This window comes from Neophocaena asiaeorientalis, unplaced genomic scaffold, assembly GCF_003031525.2.
Source record: "Neophocaena asiaeorientalis asiaeorientalis breed wild unplaced genomic scaffold, Neophocaena_asiaeorientalis_V1.1 scaffold119, whole genome shotgun sequence".
Classification (NCBI taxonomy): Eukaryota; Metazoa; Chordata; class Mammalia; order Artiodactyla; family Phocoenidae; genus Neophocaena; species Neophocaena asiaeorientalis.
In genome coordinates, this window is record NW_020175821.1 from 1,433,293 (window position 1) to 1,454,498 (window position 21,206).

Genomic DNA, 21,206 nt, shown 5'->3' on the forward strand with positions numbered 1-21,206 from the left:
AAAAACCCCCCGCAAAAAAAAAAAAAAAAAGAATGCCCCTGCCAATGCAGGGGACACAGGTCTGAGCCCTGGTCTGGGAAGATCCCACATGCCACAGAACAGCTAAGCCTGTGCACCACAACTACTGAGCCTGCGCTCTAGAGCCCGCAAGCCACAATTACTGTGCCCTCGTGCCATAGCTAGTGAAGCCTGTGTGCCTAGAGCCCATGCTCCGCAACAAGAGAAGCCACCATAATGAGAAGCCTACACACAGCAACGAAGACCCAATGCAGCCAAAAATGAATAAATAAAAATAAAGTTCCCTTAAAAAAAAATAACAAAATCAGAAAACACGGCCTTTCTACCAAAAAGTTTTGAAAAACTCTTAACAACAATTGGGTAAAGAAGAAATACAAGCTGAAATTTCAAAATTACTATAAAGCAAAGATTATATACAGATATATATCTATATCTGTGTCTATATCTATATATATCTCAAAACTTGTGGGATACAACTAAAGCAGTGCTCAGAGAGAAAGGTTTAACTTCAGATATTTACATCTATGAAAAAGAAAAAAAAAATGAATATTATGAACTACATGCCAACCATTAGGTAACTCAGATGAAATGGACAAGTTCCTAAAAAGATACAAACTACTGAAACTGACTCAAGAAGAAATGGAAAATCTGAATAGACATTTAATAAGTAAATTTAGTAATCAAAAAAATTTTTAAATTCCCACAAAGAAAATTTCAAGATGGCATAGCTTCATTAGTGAAATCTACCAAGCATTTAGAGGAGAATTAACACCAGTTCTTCACAGTTCTTCCGAAAATAGAGGAGGGAACACTTCTCAACTCATTCTATGAGGCCAAGATTACCCTGATAAAACCAAAGACATCAAGTAAACTATAGACCAATATCCCTGTGCATTTAAACAAATAAATCCTCAGCAAAATAACTAGTAAACTGAGTCTAGCCACATATAAAGAGGATATATACCATGACCAAGTGGGATTTATCCCAGGAACACAAAGTTAGTTCAACATAGAAAAATCAATGTAATATATTAATAGAACAAAGGAAAACACCCACATGATCATCTCAATAGATACAGGAAAAAGTCTTTAAATCCAACACCTTTTCATGATAAAAGCAATAAGCTAGGACTAGAAGGAAATCTCCTCAACTTGATAAAGATTATGTACGAAAACCCCACAGCTAACATACTTAATAGTAAAAACTGGATAGTTTTCTCCTAAAATCAGTAACAAGACAAGAACGTCTGCTCTCACCACTTCTATTTAACATGGTACTCAAGATTCAAGCCAGGGCAGTTAGGCAAGAAAACAACAACAAAAGATCGGATATTCTATATACAAGGTCATATCACCTAAGGAGTCTAATAAAATAAAGTATTAGAACTAATAAATGAGTACAGGAGACAACATCAATATACAAAATCAACTGTATTTCTGTATAGTAGCAATGAGCAAACCAAAAAGGAAATTAAGGAAACAAGCCCATTTATAATAGCATCAAAAAGAATAAAATAGTTAGGAATAAATTTAACAACAACAAAAAACACGAAAAATTTATACTCTGAAAACTATAAAACATTGTTGAAAATAAAGAAGACCCGAATAAATGAAGAGATATCCCATGTTCATGAATTGAAAGACTTAATATTGTTCAGATAGCAACCCTCCCCCCAAATTGATCTATAGGTTCAATGCAATCCCAATCAAAATCCCAGCTGACTTCTTTTCAGAAATTGAAAAGATTATCCCTAAAATTCATATGTACAGTCAAGGGACACAGAATAGCCAAAACAATCTTGAAAAAGAACAAAGTTGGAAGATACATACTTCTTGATTTCAAAATCTACCACAAACCCAGGGGCTTCCCTGGTGGCACAGTGGTTGAGAGTCCATCTGCCGATGCAGGGGACACGGGTTCGTGCCCCGGTCCAGGAGGATCCCACATGCCGCGGAGCGGCTAGGCCCGTGAGCCATGGCCGCTGGGCCTGCGCAGCCGGAGCCTGTGCTCCACAACGGGAAAGGTCACAACAGTGAGAGGCCCGTGTACTGCAAAAAAAAAAAAAAAATCTACCACAAACCTAAACAGTTATCAAGACAGTGTGGTATTGGCCTAAGGATAGATATATAATTCAATGGAATGGAATTAAGAGTCCAGAAATAAATCCACACATCTATGGTCAGTTAATCTTTGACTAGGGTGCTGAGACAATTCAATGGAGAAAAGATTATCTGTCTGAACAAATGGTGCTGGGACAACTGGATATCCACGTGCAAAAGAAAGAAATGTGATCCCTAATTCTCACTATATACAAAAATTGATTCAAAACAGATCAAAGACCCAAATGTAGGAACTAAAACTATACAAGTACTAAAAGAAAATATAGGCATAATCTTTGTGACCTTGGATTGAGCAAGAGTATCTTAGATATGAAACCAAAAGCACAAGCAACAAAAGAAAAAATTAAATTAGACATGATCAAAATTTATAACTTTGTGCTTCAAATGACACTATCAAGAAAGTGAAAAGACAACACACAGAATAAAGAAACTTTTTATAAATCATATAACTGATAAGGGACTTATACTAGAATATATAAAGAACTCTTTGCCTTAATAAAAAGACAACCCAATTAGAAAATGGACAAAAAATGGGAAAAGACATTGCTCTAAAAAAAATTTATAAATTTATAATAAGCACATGAAAAGTTCAACACCATTAACCATCAGGATGATGCAAACGATGAGGTACCACCTGAGATCCCACTGGGATGAATATAATTTAAAAGATGAATAATAACAAGTGTTGGCTAGGATGTGGAGAAATACATTGCTTATACACTGTTGATGGGACTGCAGAATAGTGCAGCCACTTTGAAAAACAGGCTGGCAGTTCTTCAAGTGGTGAAACAGAGTTACCCTATGATCTCAGTCCAACTCCTAGGTAAAACCCAAGAGAAGTGAAAACATGTCCACACAAAAACTTGTACATTAATGTTCACAGCAGCATTGTTCATAATAGGCAAAAAGTGGAAACAACCTAAATGTCCATCAACTGATGAACAGACAAAGAAATGTGATAGTCACACAATGTGATATTATTAGCCATAAAAAGGAATGAAATTCTGGTACATGCTACAAGTGGATGAGCCCTTGTTGTGGGGTGAATTATTGTCCTCCAAAAATGATATGTTGAAGTCCTAACTCCTACTGTCTGTAAATGTAACTTTATTTGGAAATAGGGTCTTTGCAGATGCAATCAAGTTATGATGAGGTCCCACTGGATTAGAGTGGGCCATACATGCAATGACTGCTGTCCTTATAAGAAGGCCACACAAAGACACAGGTACACAGAGACACACAGGGAGAAGCCACGTGATGCCAAAGGCAAAGGCTGGAGTGATACAGTTACAAGCCAAGGAATGCCAAGGAAGTTATAGCCATACAATGTAACCTCAGGAAACAAGAAAAATAAACAACCTAAACTTACGCCTAAAGCAACAAGAGAAAGAAGAACAAACAAAACCCAAAGTTAGTAGAAGGAAAGAAATCATAAAGATGAGAGCAGGAATAAATGAAACAGACAAAGAAAACAATAGAAAAGATCAATGGGGCTTCCCTGGTGGCGCAGAAAAAAAAAAAAAAAAAAAAAAAAAAAAAAAAGATCAATGAAACTAAAAGCTGGTTCTTTGAAAAGATAAACAAAAATGATAAACGTTTAGCTGGACTCATCAAGACAAAAAGGGAAAAGGCTCAAATCAATAAAATTAGAAATAAAAAAGAAGTTACAGGGACTTCCTTGGTGGTGCAGTGGTTAAGAATCCACCTGCCAATGCAGGGGACATGGGTTCGAGCCCTGGTCTGGGAAGATCCCACATGCCACGGAGCAACCAAGTCTGTGTACCACGACTACTGAGCCTGTACTCTAGAGCCTGAGCCACAACTACTGAGCCCACGAACCTAGAGCCTGTGTGCCGCAACAAGAGTAGCCACCGCAATAAGAAGCCCGCACACCGCAACGAAGAGTAGCTCCCGCTTCCCGCGACTATAGAAAGCCTACGTGCAGCACAGCAATGAAGACCCAATGCAGCCAAAAATAAATTAATTGATTTAAAAAAAAGAAGTTACAACTAACTCCAGAGAAATACAAAGGATCATAAGAGACTACTACAAGGAACTATATGCCAGTAAAAGGGACAACCTGGAAGAAACAGACAAATTCTTAGAAAGGTACAATCTTCCAAGACTGAACCAGGAAGAAACAGAAAATATGAGCAGACCAATCACAATTACTGAAGTTGAAACTGGGATTAAAAAACTCTCAACAAGGGCTTCCCTGGTGGCGCAGTGGTTGGGAGTCCGCCTGCCAATGCAGGGGACACAGGTTCGTGCCCCGGTCTGGGAAGATCCCACGTGTCGCGGGGCGGCTGGGCCCGTGAGCCATGGCTGCTGAGCCTGCGCGTCCGGAGCAGTAGAGAAGAATTAACACCTATCCTTCTGAAACTATTCTAAACAATTGCAGAGGAAGGAACACTCCCAAACTCATTCTATGAGGCCACTATCACCTGATACCGAAACCAAAGACAACACAAAAAAAGAAAATTACAGGCCAATATCACTGATGAACATAGATGCAAAAATCCTAAACAAATACTAGCAAACTGAATCCAACAACAGAATTGTAAAAGGATCACGCACCATGATCAAGTGGGATTTATCCCAGGGATGCAGGATTTTTCAATATCTACAAATCAATCAGTGTGATATACCATATTAACAAATTAGAGAATAAAAACCATATTATCATCTCAATAGATGCAGAGAAAGCTTTTGACAAAATTCAACCCAATTTATGATAAAAACTCTCCAGAAAGTGGGCATAGAGGGAACCTACCTCAACATAATAAGGGCCATATATGACAAACCCACAGCTAACATCATAATCAATGGTGAAAAGCTGAAAGCACTTCCTCTAAGATCAGGAACAAGACAAGGCTGTCCACTCTCACCACTCTTACTCAACATAGTTTTGGAAGTCCTAGCCATGGCAATCAGAGAAGAAAAAGAAATAAAAGGAATACAAATTCGAAAAGAAGTAAAACTGTCACTGTTTGCAGGTGACATGATACTATACATAGAAAATCCTAAAGATGCTACCAAAAAACTACTAGAGCTCATCAATGAATTTGGTAACATTGCAGGATACAAAATTAATACATGGAAATCTGCTGCATTTCTATACACTAACAATGAAAGATCAGAAAGAGAAATTAAGGAAACACTCCCATTTACCACTGCAACAAAAAGAATAAAATACCTAGGAATATACCTACCTAAGGAGGCAAAAGACCTGTACTCTGAAAACTATAAGATGCTGATGAAAGAAATCGAAGATGACACAAACAGATGGAAAGATATACCATGTTCTTGGAAGAATCAATACTGTCAAAATGACTATACTACCCAAGGCAATCTACAGATTCAATGCAATCCCTATCAAACTACCAATGGCATTTTTCACAGAACTAGAACAAGAAATTTTAAAATTTGTATGGAAACACAAAAGACCCCAAATAGCCAAAGCAATCCTGAGAAAGAAAAACTGAATTGGAGGAATCGGGCTCCCTGACTTCAAACTATACTACAAAGCTACAGTAATCAAAACAGTACGGTACTGGCACAAAAACAGAAATATAGATCAATGGAACAGGACAGAAAGCCCAGAAATAAACCCATGCACCTATGGTCAATTAATCTATGACAAAGGAGGCAAGAATATACAGTGGAGAAAAGACAGTCTCTTCAATAAGTGGTGCTGGGAAAACTGGACAGCTACAGGTAAAATAATGAAATTAGAACATTCTCTAACACCATACACAAAAATAAATCAAAGCGGATTAAAGACCTAAATTTAAGACTGGATACTATAAACTCTTAGAGGAAAACACAGGCAGAACACTCTTTGACATAAATTGCAGCAATATCTTTTTGGACCCACCTCCCAGAGTAATGAAAATAAAAATAAATGGTAGCTAATTAAACTTAAGAGCTTTTACACAGCAAAGGAAACCATAAGAAACAAAAAGACAACCCACAGAATGGGAGAAAATATTTGCAAGCAAAGAGACTGAGAAGGGATTAATCTTCAAAATATACAAACAGCTCATACAGCTCAATATCAAAAAAACAAACAACCCAATCAAAAAATGGGCAGAAGATCTAAATAGCAATTTCTCCAAAGAAGACATACAGATGGCCATAAAGCACATGAAAAGATGCTCAATATAGATATTGAAAAGATGCTCAATATAGATATTAGAGAAATGCAAATCAAAACTACAAGGAGATATCACCTCCCACCAGTCAGAATGGCCATTATCCAAAAGTCTACAAATAACAAATGCTGGAGAAGGTGTGGAGAAAAAGGAACCCTCCTACATTGTTGGTGGGAATGTAAATTGGTACAACCACTATGGAGAACAGTATGGAGGTTCCTTAAAAAACTAAAAATAAGACTACCATATGATCCAGCAATCCCACTCCCGGGCATATATCTGGAGAAAACCATAATTTGAAAATATACACATACCCCAATGTTCATTGCAGTACTATTTACAATAGCCAAGACATGGAAGCAACCTAAATGTCCATCAACAGATGAATGGATCAAGAAGATGTGGTACATATATATAATGGAATGTTACTCAGCCATAAAAAAGAATGAAATAATGCCATTTTCAGCAATACAGATGGACCTAAAGATTATCATACTAAGTGAATTAAGTCAGACAGAGAAAGACAAATATCATATGATATCACTTATATGTGCATTCCAAAAAGATGATACTGCTGTGGCCTCTCCTGTTGCGGAGCACAGGCTCCGGACGCGCAGGCTCAGCAGCCATTGCTCACGGGTCCAGCCGCTCTGCGGCATGTGTGATCTTCCTGGACAGGGGCACGAACCTGTGTCCCCTGCATCAGCAGGCGTACTCTCAACCACTGCGCCACCAGGGAAGCCCCATAAATGAACTTATTTACAAAAACAGAAAGAGACTCCCAGACTTTGAAAACAAACATGTTTACCAACGGGGAAAGGTGGGGCAGGGGGGAAGGATAAAGTAGGAGGTTGGGATTAACATACACACACTACTATATATAAAATAGATAATCAACAAGGACCTGTTGTATAGCATAGGGAACTCTACTCAATATTCTGTAATAACCTATATGGGAAAAGAATCTGAAAAAGAATGATATGTATAACTGAACCACTTTGCTATACACCTGAAACTAACACAACATTGTAAATCAACTATACCCCAATATAAAATAAAAATTAAATTAAAAAAAGAATACACTACAGGGTCAGAAAAAGAAGAATAATGGGAACAACAAGGTCCTACTGTATAGCACAGGGAGCTGTATTCAATATTCTATGATAAACCATAATGAAAAAGCATATAAAAAAAGGAATGTACGTATATGTATAACTGAATCACTTTGCTATACAGCAGAAATTAACGCACTATTGTAAAAAAGATATACATATTCTCAAAAGATACACATTTCCTTATACACGTTTCCTTTCTGCAGACTATCTCTGGAAATATACACCAAACTGGTTCTGGGGAGGCAAAAAGACTGAAAAATTCACTTGACATTCTATGTCTTTTGCTACTGTTTGAATGTGATTTTTTTTTTTTTTACTATGTGAAGCTTTGCTTACAAAAGGAATTTCAGATTTTATATCCCCAGCCAGATCTTACCTCTGAGCTCCAGATCTGGATCCCAACTGCCTGATTTCCAGCTGCTCCCCTGCATTTCTCACAAGCACTTTCAACCTGGTAAATACCAAACTAGACTCATGGTCTTCCCCTCAAAACATGCCCCCTTCAGGGCTCTTCGTCACATGGACATCACCAGCCCTTCAAGCCCAAAGTGCATGTGGTTCTGACTCCTCCTGCTTCCAGCCTCCAACTTCCAATCTGCCCCTGCATCCTGTGGACGCTCTAGCCAGCGCATCCACATCTGCTCCTCCACTCAGGCGGTGCCCTGAACCAAGCAACTGTCATCTCTCACTCGGCTTTGCCAAGGTCGTGAGCGGGTCTACCCAGGGCTGCTCTTGCCACTTCTCTGGCAAGCTCGTCATTCTCCTCCCCACTAAAAAGCTTGTCAGCAGCTTTGAGAAGTAACATGATCAGATAGATTAGAAAGCAGCCAGAATTTTCAATAGCGTCTACACAACCTTGCCTTTTCTAGTCCCTTCTCCTGTGATTCTTCCATCTCACTCTTTACATTCCAGCCACACTAACCTTCTTTTAGTTCCCCCAACTCCTCCTCCCTCACTTGCTGGGCCCTCTGCCTGGAAGGCTATTCTCCTGCCCCCCACATATCTCCAGACACCAACTTTTACTGAGTTAACTACCTCTCGGCCTTCCAGTCTCAGTTTAAACACATTCTCTTCAGAGCATCTTTGCTGATCCTCCACACTAGGTCAGGTCCCTGTTTCATCCAGCTTAGCACCCCTTCTTCACAGAAACTACTGCAACAATAATTAAATAATAAAATAAGCTGTTTAATATTTATCCCTCTAATAATCTGTTTAAGGACAAGAACAATTTTGCTCAGTGCCTAAAATAGTGCCTACAAAATAAACACTTGTTGAATGAATGAATGAATGAGTAAACAGGGAGGGGAGACAAAAACCACAGGGAAGACAAAGGCCATCATACAGGAGAAGGGCTCATGTCAGCAGTGGCCTCCAGGAGGCAGAACTTCCTCCCAAACTCTTGCCAGGGTGCTCCCGGCCCGATTTGTGCTTGCATTTGCCTACTCACCACACTGTCTGGGGACTGGAGCTGGCCTGGCAAGGCCGGGCTGCTATTGTAGCCGGAGGTGACACCAGAGGAGAGACTTCCGTTGGAGCTGGTGCACCAAGAGCTTGAGGCGGCCAGGGTGTGTAGCTTTTCTTCTTCCTGGGAAGGACAGATTACTGTCAACCAGCTCCAGGTGCACCCTCACTTCCCACCCTTTCACCCCTTCTCACCTCCCCAGTTCCCGTCACCTCCCACTGCCTCCTGCCTCAGCCTCATACCCCCATGCCTCCCCCATCCCCACCCCAACTATATACCCAAGCCGCTTCCTCCCAAACCCTGGCCTGGGGACAGGAGCTGGTCTGATGAGGATGGCATGAAAATAGAGAGTGAAGCAGCTTTGAGCTGGCACCAGGGGCCCGACGCCCTCCTCCAAATTCTAAGTCCCAAGACTCAGAGGCAGCCCTGGTCTGCCCCGGGCTCCGAGCCTACCCTGAAATCAGAGGCTTGCCCCACTCCCCACCCGCAGCAGCTGGCAGACGATCTGCTGGCGGATTCTCAGCTTTTCCTGTTCAGTCTGCTCCCGCAGTCGGGCCCGGGCCCGGGCAATCTCCACCTTGGCCTCCTCACGGGCCCGCTGGTATTCTCGTAGCATCAGCTCTATGTCAGAGGGTGGGTGAGGAGACCTTGACACTGACCGTGGGCTCCTGGGGAAGACCAGAGGGTTGGAGAGATGCCTTCTAACATGGTGAGTGGGCGATGGCCCAGGCCCGCTCAACACCACCTTCCTGAAGGACCCATCCTCTCTTTGCCCACAGGGCCTTCGGGTGTGGTCTTACAAACACCCTGAGGCTCAGGCCTGCAGTCTTACATAGCATGGCACGGCTCCTCTATCCACCCCCACCCCGTCCGCTGCTCCCTCCCAAACCCTCCTCTTTCCCTTTGCCTCAGTCTCCACAGCCGCCTCCGACTACCCACAGTCACGTAGGACCCACTCCTGGAGTCGCTCCTGGCAAAGGAAGCTGCAGCCTCTGGTGTCCAGGACGCTCAAATCCAGGCCCTGCTCCCCACACTCGCCCCACCCAGAGCCTGTTCCCCAGAGGGTTCTGGGTCCACCATACCTGGTGGTCTCCACCACATCCTTCCTCAGCTGCTGAAGGTATTCTCGGCGCCTGCTGGGCAAGTCAAAGGCCCAGGTGGGGAGATCCCGGTTGAATGGGAAGCTCAGTTGTTTCTGGGGGCTGAGGCTTTGCGTCCCGCGGAAGTTTTGAAGTCGCTCAGCCTGCTCCCTCCAAAGGTTCTCTGCGGTGCGTTCCGGCCTGAGACAGAACGTGAGTGAGGCACTGAAGCTGACCCTGACTGCCCTTCTCCATCTCCAGACCTATCTCTGACACCCGGAAGGTCCCAGAGCTGAGCCAGGAGGAGGGAACGGCCGGCTGTCAGCCGGCTAGGCGCTCTCTCCTCTCCGCCCAGCCCTCGTCGCCCCACTCCGAGCTGGGTCCTTACCGGGCGTACAGCTCCTCCTCTTGGGCAGCAAGTGCCTCCCCCGTCCCGCTCTGCAGCACCTGCAGCAGGGCGTCTGCCTCCCCAAAGCCGTGGTGCAGTTTTGCTTCCGTGAGTTCCACGCTGAGGGAGAGGGTCTGGGCCCCGACTCGCAGGGGGATCTGCTCCCTCTGGGACCACTCAGGCGCCTGGCTCTGGTCCTCATGAAGTTGTGGGAGCCTCTGTCCCTGCTCTCCTGAGCTGCAATCACATCTGGTCCCCAGCAAATCCATCACACCCAGCGCCCCAGGGGAGCCGTCCTGACCCCCACACCAATCGCTGGATTTGTTATACACCGGGAGGTCCCTCAGACCGTGGTGCTGGGGCTCAGGGGCCATGCATGTCTGGGAACTGGGGCACAGCCGCCCCTCAGGCTGGCAGGCCTCAGTTGGGCCCAAGATGCCACCCCGGAGCCCTGGGGTGTCAGCCAACTCAAAGAAAGGGCAGCTGCGGCGGCACCAGAGGCCTCCCCACGAAGAGGAAATGTTCAGAGCAGGCCGTGGCTCCTCTGGAGACACTGAGCTCTCACCCCCATTCTCTGTCCTGCACTGCCATCGACTCAGCCCCCTACTGCTCAGTGGGCCACACTCTAGGGAGGCCACGTCCTCAGGCACAAAGCCATCAGTCAGCCTCCGGCTCCTGCTTCCCGGTGGTGGAGGCGACAGTCTGCTCTGGACCCCAGTGGTGGTCCTGGGCTGACGCCCCTGCGGGGCCTGCTCCACGCAACGGACTTGGGGCTTTGCGCTCTGCTCTGGGTGGCCTCGGGAGCTCAGCCCAAGGGAGCACCTGTGGTCACCCCCTTCTAAGGGACTGCTACCTTCTCCACACGGAGCCTCTACTCTCTGAGAGCTACCTGACTCATCAGTGGTTTGAGAATAGTTCCCCACTGCAGCCCTCGGGGCACCCAGGGGAAGGCTTGGGCGGGAGACAAACTTCTGGCAGCCTTCAAGGGAATGAGCTGAGGGGGTTGAGAGAGACAAAGCGCCTGGGGGGTGCCCTGACCCTTGGGTGCTGGCGCTAAGCGTGAGGATCGGGGAGGAGGCCCTGTCCACCAGCAAGGCGCTCATGGGGCCCTGCTCCTTCCGCACCCCGGGCTCCTCCACAGTGTGCAGACAGGGCCCTGGGGAGGGAGATGCACCGAGGCTGCGGCCGAGGCTGCCACCAGCCAGGCTGGGAGGCAGGGGGGCATCCAGAGAAGCGTGGGGGCTCAGAGGATGCAGGTTCTGCCCAGGGGGAACTTTGTGAAAACTCAAGTGGGATGAGGGTACGGGGGCGCTCCAGGGCCTGCAGAGGGTGCTTTCTTCCTGAAGATCTTGGGGCCCTGCTATTTTCCATGCGGTCCCCTCTGCCCCTCTCTTCTTAAGCGTCCCAGGGACATGTCCCTTTTCCTGAGACGTGATGGAAAGATCTGAGCCCAGCCTTTCAAGGACCGCATTGACTTTCTGAGGGTTGGCCTCTGGGGCCTGGAGGTGCAGAGGTGGTGAGGCCAGGTCAGTCTGGATGCCCTCATCCATGGTGGTCTGAGTACAGCCGTCCATCTTCAGTGCCTGGGGCACCTCACCCGGGGTCTCCCTCTTGGCATTCCACTCCTTTTCGGCCACACTTGGCTGGGAGAGGCTCCCCAACAGCTCCGAGGTGCTGTGTAAGAGCTGCGAGAGGTGGAGAGACAGGTTGTGCATGCTGGCCCAAGAGGCCAGATCCGACTGAGCAGAGGAGAGGTCCGCGTGGCTCCAGCGGGACCTGCAGCCCAGAGTCTGGGTGCCCTGCTCCACGGTGTTCATCCTGGACACACCCACAGGGCCGCCCTCCTCTGATGGGTACAGCAGCATAATCTCATCCACCGGGCCCACAGCACTTCCTCCAGCCAAGGGAGGCTCCCTCCTCAGGCAGCCTGCCTCATCAGGGGTGCCCGGGAACCCGCCTCTCTCATCAGGACCCTTAGCGGGGGCTGCCCCTTCAGAGCTGATCAGGACGTGGGGGCTCCCCAGGGCAAACGAGGAACCCCAGACTCCCCAGGCCTCACGGGAACGGCGGGCACTTTCGACGAGGCTGCGTGTGCTTGACAGGCCTCGGGCACTGGCCAAGGTGCTGCGGTGGGAGTAGACCGGGGAGCCCCGGTCGTCTAGGCCGTCGTCCTCACGGGAGCACCGGTCCACGTCTGACGGTGTCAGGCCCTGGGGTGTCGGGCCACAGGAGACATCAGTTGCGCCGCCAAACACATATTGCTTCCAGCCAACACGCGCAGGCCCCTCGGGACGCCAGGGCAGGGCGCAGGGATCGATGGTGCTGGAGCCAAAAAGCAGGGCTCCTTCGCCCGCCTCAGAGCACCACGCCTCTGGCCGAGCCTGGCCACCCAGTCTCTCTGGCTTTCCTGGCTGGGCCTGTTCCGGAGTACCAAATAGCCGAGCAGCCATGAGATCGGGGGTCGGCATGCACGAGACAGCTGAAGTCACCGGGGAAGGAGGGGGTGTGGACGGCAGGGGCCTGGGATCAGCAGCGATGCCGTCCAGGTCAGAGGCGGCTTCCTGATTGCAGCCCTCAGCTTTCAGAGACGTTCTTGCCGCAGACTTTCCTGAGAAACAGCCTCTGGGATGTGGGGTCCACAATCTGCTAGGCTCCTGTATATCCTCATCTGTCGGGGAAGGAGGCTCCACGCTCAAGCTTAGCTCCTGAAGAGACCGGTGAGAGCTGACCACAGAGAACTGCGGTCTAGAGTGTTTGGGGCCAGAGACAATGGCGATCACAGGAAGTGAGCACCGGTGGCAGGGTGCCGGCTGCTCCCCGCCAGAAGAGGGCTGCCCGGGGCCCTGGGCCACAGGCCAACGTGCTCCACGTTGCCCCAAGGGGACAGCTGCTGAGTCTCTGAAGGCTGCAGGGAGCCTGGCCACAGCCTCGTCCTCTCTGCCTGAACCTCTAATCTGACAGCTGCCTGAGCCACCTTCATCAGCACATGGGGGGCTCCTGCCCCGGGCAGCATCTTCTCGGCCACCTGAAGCCTGGTCTCTCTGCTGCTCTTCCTCCTCCCGGGGGCTGTCAACCTGGGGACCGGAGGAGCACTGTAACTCTGCTACCACTTGGGCCTGGGGATCCAAGCCACCATGATCCTTGGACTCCGCGGAAAGCTGCGGCTTTCCTGGAAGGCATCTGATGGCATTTCCCAAACATCCATGTTGTGGTCCCACCGGCAGCTCACCCGCAACACACCGTTCACTTAAATTCAGGCTGTGTGGTGCCCCAGCTATTGCAGGTGGTTCTGGCTTGGTTTGAGAGCCCTGTGCACTCCGGCCACCAGCAGAGCTGTCCTGAAATCTCACGGGTAGCTCAGAGCAACTGCCTGCATGGAAAGGGGGAGCCTCAAGCTCGGCGCTGACTTTCTTCTTGCCAGCCGTTTTCTCAGGATCCCCTACTGACCTGCAGCTTCCATCAGCAACCCAAGGGCTGAGGGGACTTGTCCTCACATCAGGGGCGGAAGGGGAGCTGCAGTCCTGAGCCGGAGGCAGGAGAGCAGCAGCAGAGGTCTCCGGGGTGCTGCCATCTACCGGCCCCAACTCCACATTAATGCTTTTGGGCTCAAGGCCATGTGCCCAGAGTACATCAGGTTCCCTGCAATGGCCCTCTCCTCTCTCCACCCCCCAGGCCCTGGGGGGGACCATGCAGGGTGGGTGGCGAGTGTGTGGGGTGGCCTCGGAAGCCCCCTTGCCCAGGTCACCGTCTCTGTAACACGGTGAAGTGGAGGAAGGGGAGGCACGGGCCTCGGAAGCAACGGGTTGAGGGTTGCATGGCTGCCGGCAAGGATGAGATCTGCTGTCTGCTTGGCCCCCGGACGGGCTGAGGGTCCTGCTGCCTTCAGTGCTCCCCGAAAAGACACCACAGTCTGAAGTTTCCTGCGGGCACCTGCACAGGGCCTCCTCCCTAACTCCTCCGGGTCTCTGATCTGGCAACAGAGTTGGCCTGGGACCTTTGACGCTGGCCCTGCAGGCTTCTGCTAGCCTAGAGCCAACACTCCCCTCCCGCTTCACAGGCTGCTGAGAGGGAGCTTCCGGTTCAATCCCTCCCGGGGCTCTGGGAAGGACGGCACCCCATTTGGGACTCGCCTTCCCTTCTTCTAAGCCGGTGGAAGCCTCAAGGCATCGGCCCTGGTCTTGGTTAGGCCCTGAGAGACTGGCAGAATTCTGAACATCACAGATCACAAGGTGACTTTCAAAACAGGTTGGTTTTCCTCCTTGTGCAGCCACTAGGAAGTTACCAGGACCTCCTCCCCATGTGTTGTCCAGAGTCCCAGGTTCTTGGTGGGCTGGGCTGCTCTCCTGCCAGCCAGGGAGAATGCCCTGGGCAGCTTCCCAGGCAGCAAACGGGCCTCGCCTACATGGAATCCCTCCAGCAGCATCAAAAGGGGCCTGAGAAGGTAAGGCAGCCACTATTTCCTCCACCATTACCCTCCTGTCCTCCTCCACAGCTGCTGAAAAAGGAAGACTGTCTGAGCCCAAAGCATCAGCAGAGGAAGGTGTTCTGGTTGCTTCTCCCTCTTTCTCTATGATTTCAGAAGAGCTAGTGTGCTGCACAAACTGTTCACCGGCTCCCAGGAAATGTCTCAGTTTTCCGGTACAGTGACTTTTTCTTGGAGCAGGGTCAGCGTGGGAGGAAGTCCGTGAGGGGTGCCGTGGCCCTGTGTTAGTGTCAGTGCTGGGCAGAGCGTGACAGCTGTCTGCAGAGGGGTGTGTGGCCTGAAGGACAGATGTCCTCTCATCACTTGACAGGTGTCCTGGTTTAGCAGAGAGAGACGCCACATGAAATCCCCGTGCTTCACCCTCATTTCTGGTCCTGGCTGACACTGACTGGCCCATTTGTGGACACTGAGGCCTGCCAGGGGCCCCTGAAGAACATTCAGGTCCTAATAGCGTCTCATCGTGAGGAAGGACTGTGCCCCCAGCCACCACATTGTGAAGCTGCTTCCCCTGGGCCTTTGCCTGTCCTATCTCCTCCAACTCAGCCAGGCACGTGGGTGGATGGGCAGAGGGCTCCGGCTGAGGCAGCCTTGGCAAGGACACAGGTGCTGAGAAAGCACCACTGGCAGGACTGAGGTCCTCGGCCTCCTTCTCTGCCTTTTGCCTCTCCCCGCTGCCTCGCTTGTCCCCCTCTTCTAAGGGGCAGCTGGCCCTCCTTTCAAGCAGGCTAGAGGCCCTGTTCAGGGAACTGGCTCTGTCTGGTCCTCTTGGTACAGCTGCCTCAGCTTCGGAAGGAGAACCCACCCTGCTACCCAAGCCCAGCAAGGTGCTTCTGAGGTCCCCTCCGTGGCCTTGCGGACCGGTGCTTGTTGACCTCCTGCCCTCTGCCCCCAGGGGAATGCTCGCTGGTACACTGGATTGACTGCGAGATCCCACAGCCATGGTAATCACAGACCCGCACCAAGCAGGGTGTGCCGTGGAGAAGCCCTGTCTGTCGTCTCCGTGCTGTGGGCTGTGGCATCCGGGCTCTCCACTCTGGTCCTGATGACCCGCTCCAGTTACCAGGGGACTGGTGGGCATTTTCAACAGGGTGGGATCCAGCACATAGTCAACAGAAGAGATGCCTAGAGTACCAGGTACATAAAGATAGGTTCTTGGCGGCCTTGTTGAATTCAAGGGCAAGGCGTTACTCAGGTCTCGGCGAGGAGCCATACAGGACCCTGGCTGGCTTGGCAATGGGTCAGTCTCTTGGCTGAAAAATGTGCACACACAATGCTGGCACGGCCCAGGGAGTTTCTGAGTTAATGAAACCACTTTGTTTTTCTCCTGTAGGCTCCCTCTTTGCACAGCCGTTTCTTCAACTCTGCCTTGAACTTCCGGCTCCTCTTGCTTAGAACTATGTATGCGTTTGGCAAAATGGCTTTCCTGAACACCCTTCACAGTCTCCAGCTCCTCAAGACTTCCCAAGCCACGGGGCGGCCGTCTGGGGTACACTGCATTCACCAGCTCGCCCTCCTCAGAAGTCCTCTCAGGCATGGGCTGCAATAGCAGAGCTCCAGCCGAAGCTTTCATTTTCCTTGGATGAGCAGAAGAGTTGGTGCATTCTCTGCAAACTGTAAATGTCCCTAAAGAACCACCAGTTTCCCTGGCGGGTCTGTCTAATACAGCTGGGTGGGTGTGCCCTTTCACAAATCTGATGTCGTGTACCCGGGGATCAATGCTATTGTTAACCTCCATTCGTCCAGCTTCACCATCCCTAAAGATAACATCATCTTTCCATTTTGGAGAAGATGGCTGATCCTTGAAGGACAGGTGGTTTCTAAAGCTGCCTGGCCTCAGCACATGGTCAGCCATCTCCTGGTCCTTCTGGTCCTGGAACATAAACTCCTTACTGACTCCCAGTGTGTGGGAAGCATTTAGCTGCTTACTCTGTTTGGAGTCAATTTCCAAGATGCCATTTTCCAGCTGCATTGCACTCCTAATTAGCCTAGCCGTCTCATCAGCATTATTATCTCCTTTACTCCGCTTCTTTCCAGGAGGTTCTTCTTTGGGGTTTAACGCTTCTCGCACCTTTCCAGGGACCTTGCATTCACCGAGGTTTCTTTCCTGAAAGCACGTAACTGACTGGAATCTTTCATACATGGACTCTGCCTGTGGAAGCCTAAACTCTTCTGAGCCATCTTTCGGATGGAGCGCTTTTCCAGGAAGCCCAATTTCATTCCTCCTTTCCCCCTTGTGGGTTGGACTCTCATCCTGGGCTGCTGTCTCTGGTCTGCTTACTCTATGAGGTACTGATCTGGACTTCAAAGAGCGAGCGGCTTCCTCTATCTTGTCCTTGTCAAGGCCTAAATTGATGGTTTTATAGATGAAATCAGACCTGACCTCGGAAGGAAACCGTCTCTTCATGTCACAGGCCGGGGTCTCTCTGAGGACGGCATCCTGCCCCTGCTCTTCTTCCCCACTCGTCTCAGATTCACACACCAGGGGAGGCTTCCTTGACCCAGCACTGTCTGAGAAGACACTGCAGAAGGACTGTACAGTAGCCTTTTCTCCCTGCTTGAGCACTGGAAGACTGTGTTTATTTAAAATGCCAACTTGATTTTCAAATTCACATACTTTTATGCTGGTAGATGGAAGAAAATGTCTGTTCTGAGTGACAAAAAAATAAACTGAGTTATGGCTTTCTTCTTTAATGTTTCCAAGGCATTTCCCTTTTTCCCTGCAAACTTCCTTGGTGTTCGGGTCAGCTGGCCTTTCTGCCACGACCTGCTGAGACGATGCAATCTTGGGATTCTGGTTTTGTAACAGCGCTGGCAACTTACTCTTCACATACACATTTTGGAGGACTTGGTGCTCATGTCCAAAGCCCCATGCTTCCCTGGGAGGGGGGGAGGGCACCCCTGCTTCTCTGCAAGCCGGGATTTCCAAGGCAGTTTCTCTTAGGGCATCTCGGCTTCTGGTCACATAGAATGTTTCCAAGGGAGGTGGCTGCAGGGAAGATGGGAGTGGATTCCAGGGAGCAGAGTGGAGGTACAGCTCTGGACCTGAAGGAAAGGCAAAGGAAAACCTGCTGTGTCTTCTACCCACTTCCTTGGAGCTCTCCTGGGAGTCTGTCTTCTCTTCCTGCAGGAGGTGGTGGCTGTTCTGACCTAATTGCCCCACTGGGTCTGCACTATTCTTCCTCAAAGGAGTCCAGCCTCGGGGCCAATGGGGTTCTTTGGTGTCTATGGTGACAATATGGTGACAAGTGTTCGTTAGGATGAAACATTCATCAGAGGACGTCATGAGACCAGGTTTCTCGCTACTCTGAGAGGCTTCTTCCAAGCTGCTCTCTTTGACTCCCCATGCTTCCATCACGGGATGTGCTGTCTTGTTCGCTGCTGTAGAGACGTGCACATTTGTAGTTCCAGAAGTCGATGATTCTACGTCCGCTGAATAAGTTCCACTATGACTCACCTCTTTCTCATTAGCTGTAAAGAAATCTGAAGTACCTTCTACCTCAACACGCAGACTGTCCTGTTCTTTCTCAGCTCTCAGATGCCTAATTCTGGACAGATGGATAGGAAAGTTGTTGATATCCAGGCTGCTAGATACCCTAGGACCAATTGGCAATAGAGCATCTCCTCCCCTGCCAGAATCTTGGGTCAGGGAACCAGAGTCTTCCTCGAGGGAGGGCTTTCCCTTCCCTCGAGGAGGAAGACTGGGTGCTCCTGTGGCCTCCAAAACAGGATGAGACAGTTCAAGGAGGTACTTTTGCTGAAGGGCAGCCCAGTCTCTCTCACAGGCACTGCCAATGTAAGTGAATGAGGTGGCAGAGGCAGCCAACAAGCTTGACACACTAGAGTCAGATGCTTCAGAGACGCCCTTCTGGGCCATGTCAGGGACCCCTCTGGCCTGAAAGGTGCCATCGGCTCCTGGCTGATGGAGAAGATGGGACGCCCTGGTCGTATCAGAAACAGGGACTGTGTACACACTTCTGACACTGCAGGGCAGCTCAGCACTGCCCAGGGGCAGTTTGGAGCTGTAGGACAGGACTGTTTCTGTATCTGATGACTTTAGTTCTTCCATATTGGGCCAGTATCCAGGCCTCTCCCAACCGCAGGGCTGAACATCCTGGACGTCAGGACTTGGACATAAAGAACCTGGGGGGCTACTGGGACTGTTCTTGGAGTCACAGGAGAACCAGGAATCCATGGACACCAGAGGGCTCCCTCTTGAAAGCTGCACATCTTGGAGAGTGTTGGTTTGTTCTGTGGAGCTTGCCTCCACCGCCACCTCTGGCTGCTCACAGCGGGGCTGGAGCTCCAGGTAAAATGAACTGCTCACTGGCAGGGCGGCATCTAGCCTGGCTCCTGTTCTGTGGCTGATGGGGCCAGGGCTGCACACTGCCTCCTGGTCCCCTGCGGGCAGACTGGAGCTCTGCAGGCGCCAGAAAGTCTCCGTGGGCATCTCGTCAGCTGAACGGAAGAAAGGCTCTTCTTGCTGATCGTCCCCCAGTTCTTCCTCAGCGTCAACCAGGCTGTCGAGGGAAACGCTCCTGTGAGTCTGGGTGAACAGTCGACTGTCTGAGGATGTGGTGAAGTCCCTCACAGAGGCTTGAGCTCTGGCCCTGAAGTGGCCATGGCCACGGGTGAGAAAACTGAGCGCTGGGCTGTCCTGTGGGCTTTGGTACCCCTTCTCGGCCAGCGAGTCCTCAGATATTTGGCTGTCTTCGCTGTCGGAGTCATCTGTCCCTGGGAGATCCCGCTCCTTCCCCTGGGGCTCCTCCAGCTTCCATGGCTCCAGCAGGGCTTTGGCACAGACACAGGAGAGAATCTACTGAGTAACTGCTATCTGCATCAGATAAATCACCACCTTTTTCTCTCGCAAGACCCTCTACGAGGCTGGAACCTGTGAGTGAGGCCGTGGTGTCTGGGTCCCCCGCACTGTGTTGCCTCTTCAAAGGGCTGCTGTGAGGCAAGCGAGAGGACTTTTCAACCCTAGCTGTCAGGGCCCTCTGCTGCCTCTTTGATGCCCCGCTTGGAGAAGGTGGGGTGGATTCTGCCCAGAAAGTCTTGGCTGTCTTTCCACGCCCAGTGGCTTGTTTGGATCCATGGGGATGTGAGGAACCGCAACTGGCTCCCTCAGCAGCCTCATGGGGCCCAAGGTTCCCTTCCTTTCCCCACCCTGCAGGTGAGTGGCCTTAGCCCTCCTGGTCTGGGTGGAAGGGGTGAGGACCTCTGGCTTATCCCATGGCTTTAGCTTGTTAGCTGCAAAACTCTGGGCCACCATCTGACAGGGCTGCTTACCCACTCTCTCCATTTCCTGGACACTGGCAGACTTGCAGCTCTCAGTGAGGCAGGTGCCAGAGGGTGAGGCTCCCTTCCTGGCCAGGGCCTTCCTGGCTGTGCAGAGCTGCCCCTCGCCTGAGGAACGGAGGGCATGCTTGATGAAATGCCCTTTCCTTGGGGGGTAATAAGCAGCCTGGGGCAAGTACTCTTCTGATGGGGTTTTCTCTGATAATTGCTCAGTAGGGTCAGGCACAGGAGGTGACGTGGTGGAGGGATCCCAATTCAGGAAAATACTGTGGAGACAAGGAAAGCCATCTCAGAAAAGTAAGAGGTCCCTACTTCCTGCTGAGAGAAGGAATATAAAGTCCCACTTAGTTTGCTCTGAAAGAGGTTTAAAACTAGGCCAGGGCTTCCCTGGTGGCGCGGTGGTTGGGAGTCTGCCTGCCGGTGCAGGGGACGTGGGTTCGTGCCCCGGTCCGGGGGGGTCCCACATGCCACGGAGCGGCTGGGAAGGCCAATGTCACTGTCCCCTATAGCCTTCAGGGTCAGCTCTATAGGTACATAAGGAAACTACAGACTATAGTCTTGGCTCTCAAAGAAGCCCCAGGTACACTCTGTTCCTCATTTTCTTTATCTTCCAAAAAGGTTGAACTGAATCTGGATCTAACCACGCCTTTAGGGAAAACTTCCAACATGAGGAACTGAAGAATAACTTAAATGGCACTACAAGGAATCAAACAGACAAATCTATAAAGGGGCACATTTTACAGAATTGACCTGCTTTCTTTAACAAATCGACGATATGAAGAAATTTTTAAAAAGCATGATTAAAAGAAACTTAAAAGACATAACAATCACATGCAGTGTGTAAATTCTACTGGATCTTAATTTCAATTAACTATAAATATATATTTTGAGGCAATTAGAGAAATTTGAATATGGCCTAGGTTTTTGATTATACTGAATAATTAATCTTAATTTTGTTGGGTGTGATGACAATGTGGTTATAAGAAAACTTATTTTTCAGAAGTGTATACTTGTAGGATTGAAATGACATCATGTCCAGAAGTTGCTTTAAAATGCTTCATCAGAAAAAGGAAGGAGGGGAGACAAAGCAA

General features: G+C 49.5%; 1 protein-coding gene across 1 annotated transcript in view; it reads right to left on the reverse strand.

Moving 5' to 3' along the window:
* The window catches only part of STARD9 (StAR related lipid transfer domain containing 9), a 122,520-nt gene that overhangs the window by 5,451 nt on the left and 95,863 nt on the right, over window positions 1-21,206 (reverse strand). Inside the window, exons 23-27 of the mRNA XM_024732387.1 lie at window positions 20,107-20,381; window positions 10,338-19,608; window positions 9,953-10,150; window positions 9,355-9,538; window positions 8,856-8,993 (exon numbers count right to left, since the gene is read on the reverse strand). Of these exons, the coding sequence (XP_024588155.1) occupies window positions 8,856-8,993; window positions 9,355-9,538; window positions 9,953-10,150; window positions 10,338-19,608; window positions 20,107-20,381 (10,066 nt within the window). The remainder of the gene's footprint in view (window positions 1-8,855; window positions 8,994-9,354; window positions 9,539-9,952; window positions 10,151-10,337; window positions 19,609-20,106; window positions 20,382-21,206) is intronic.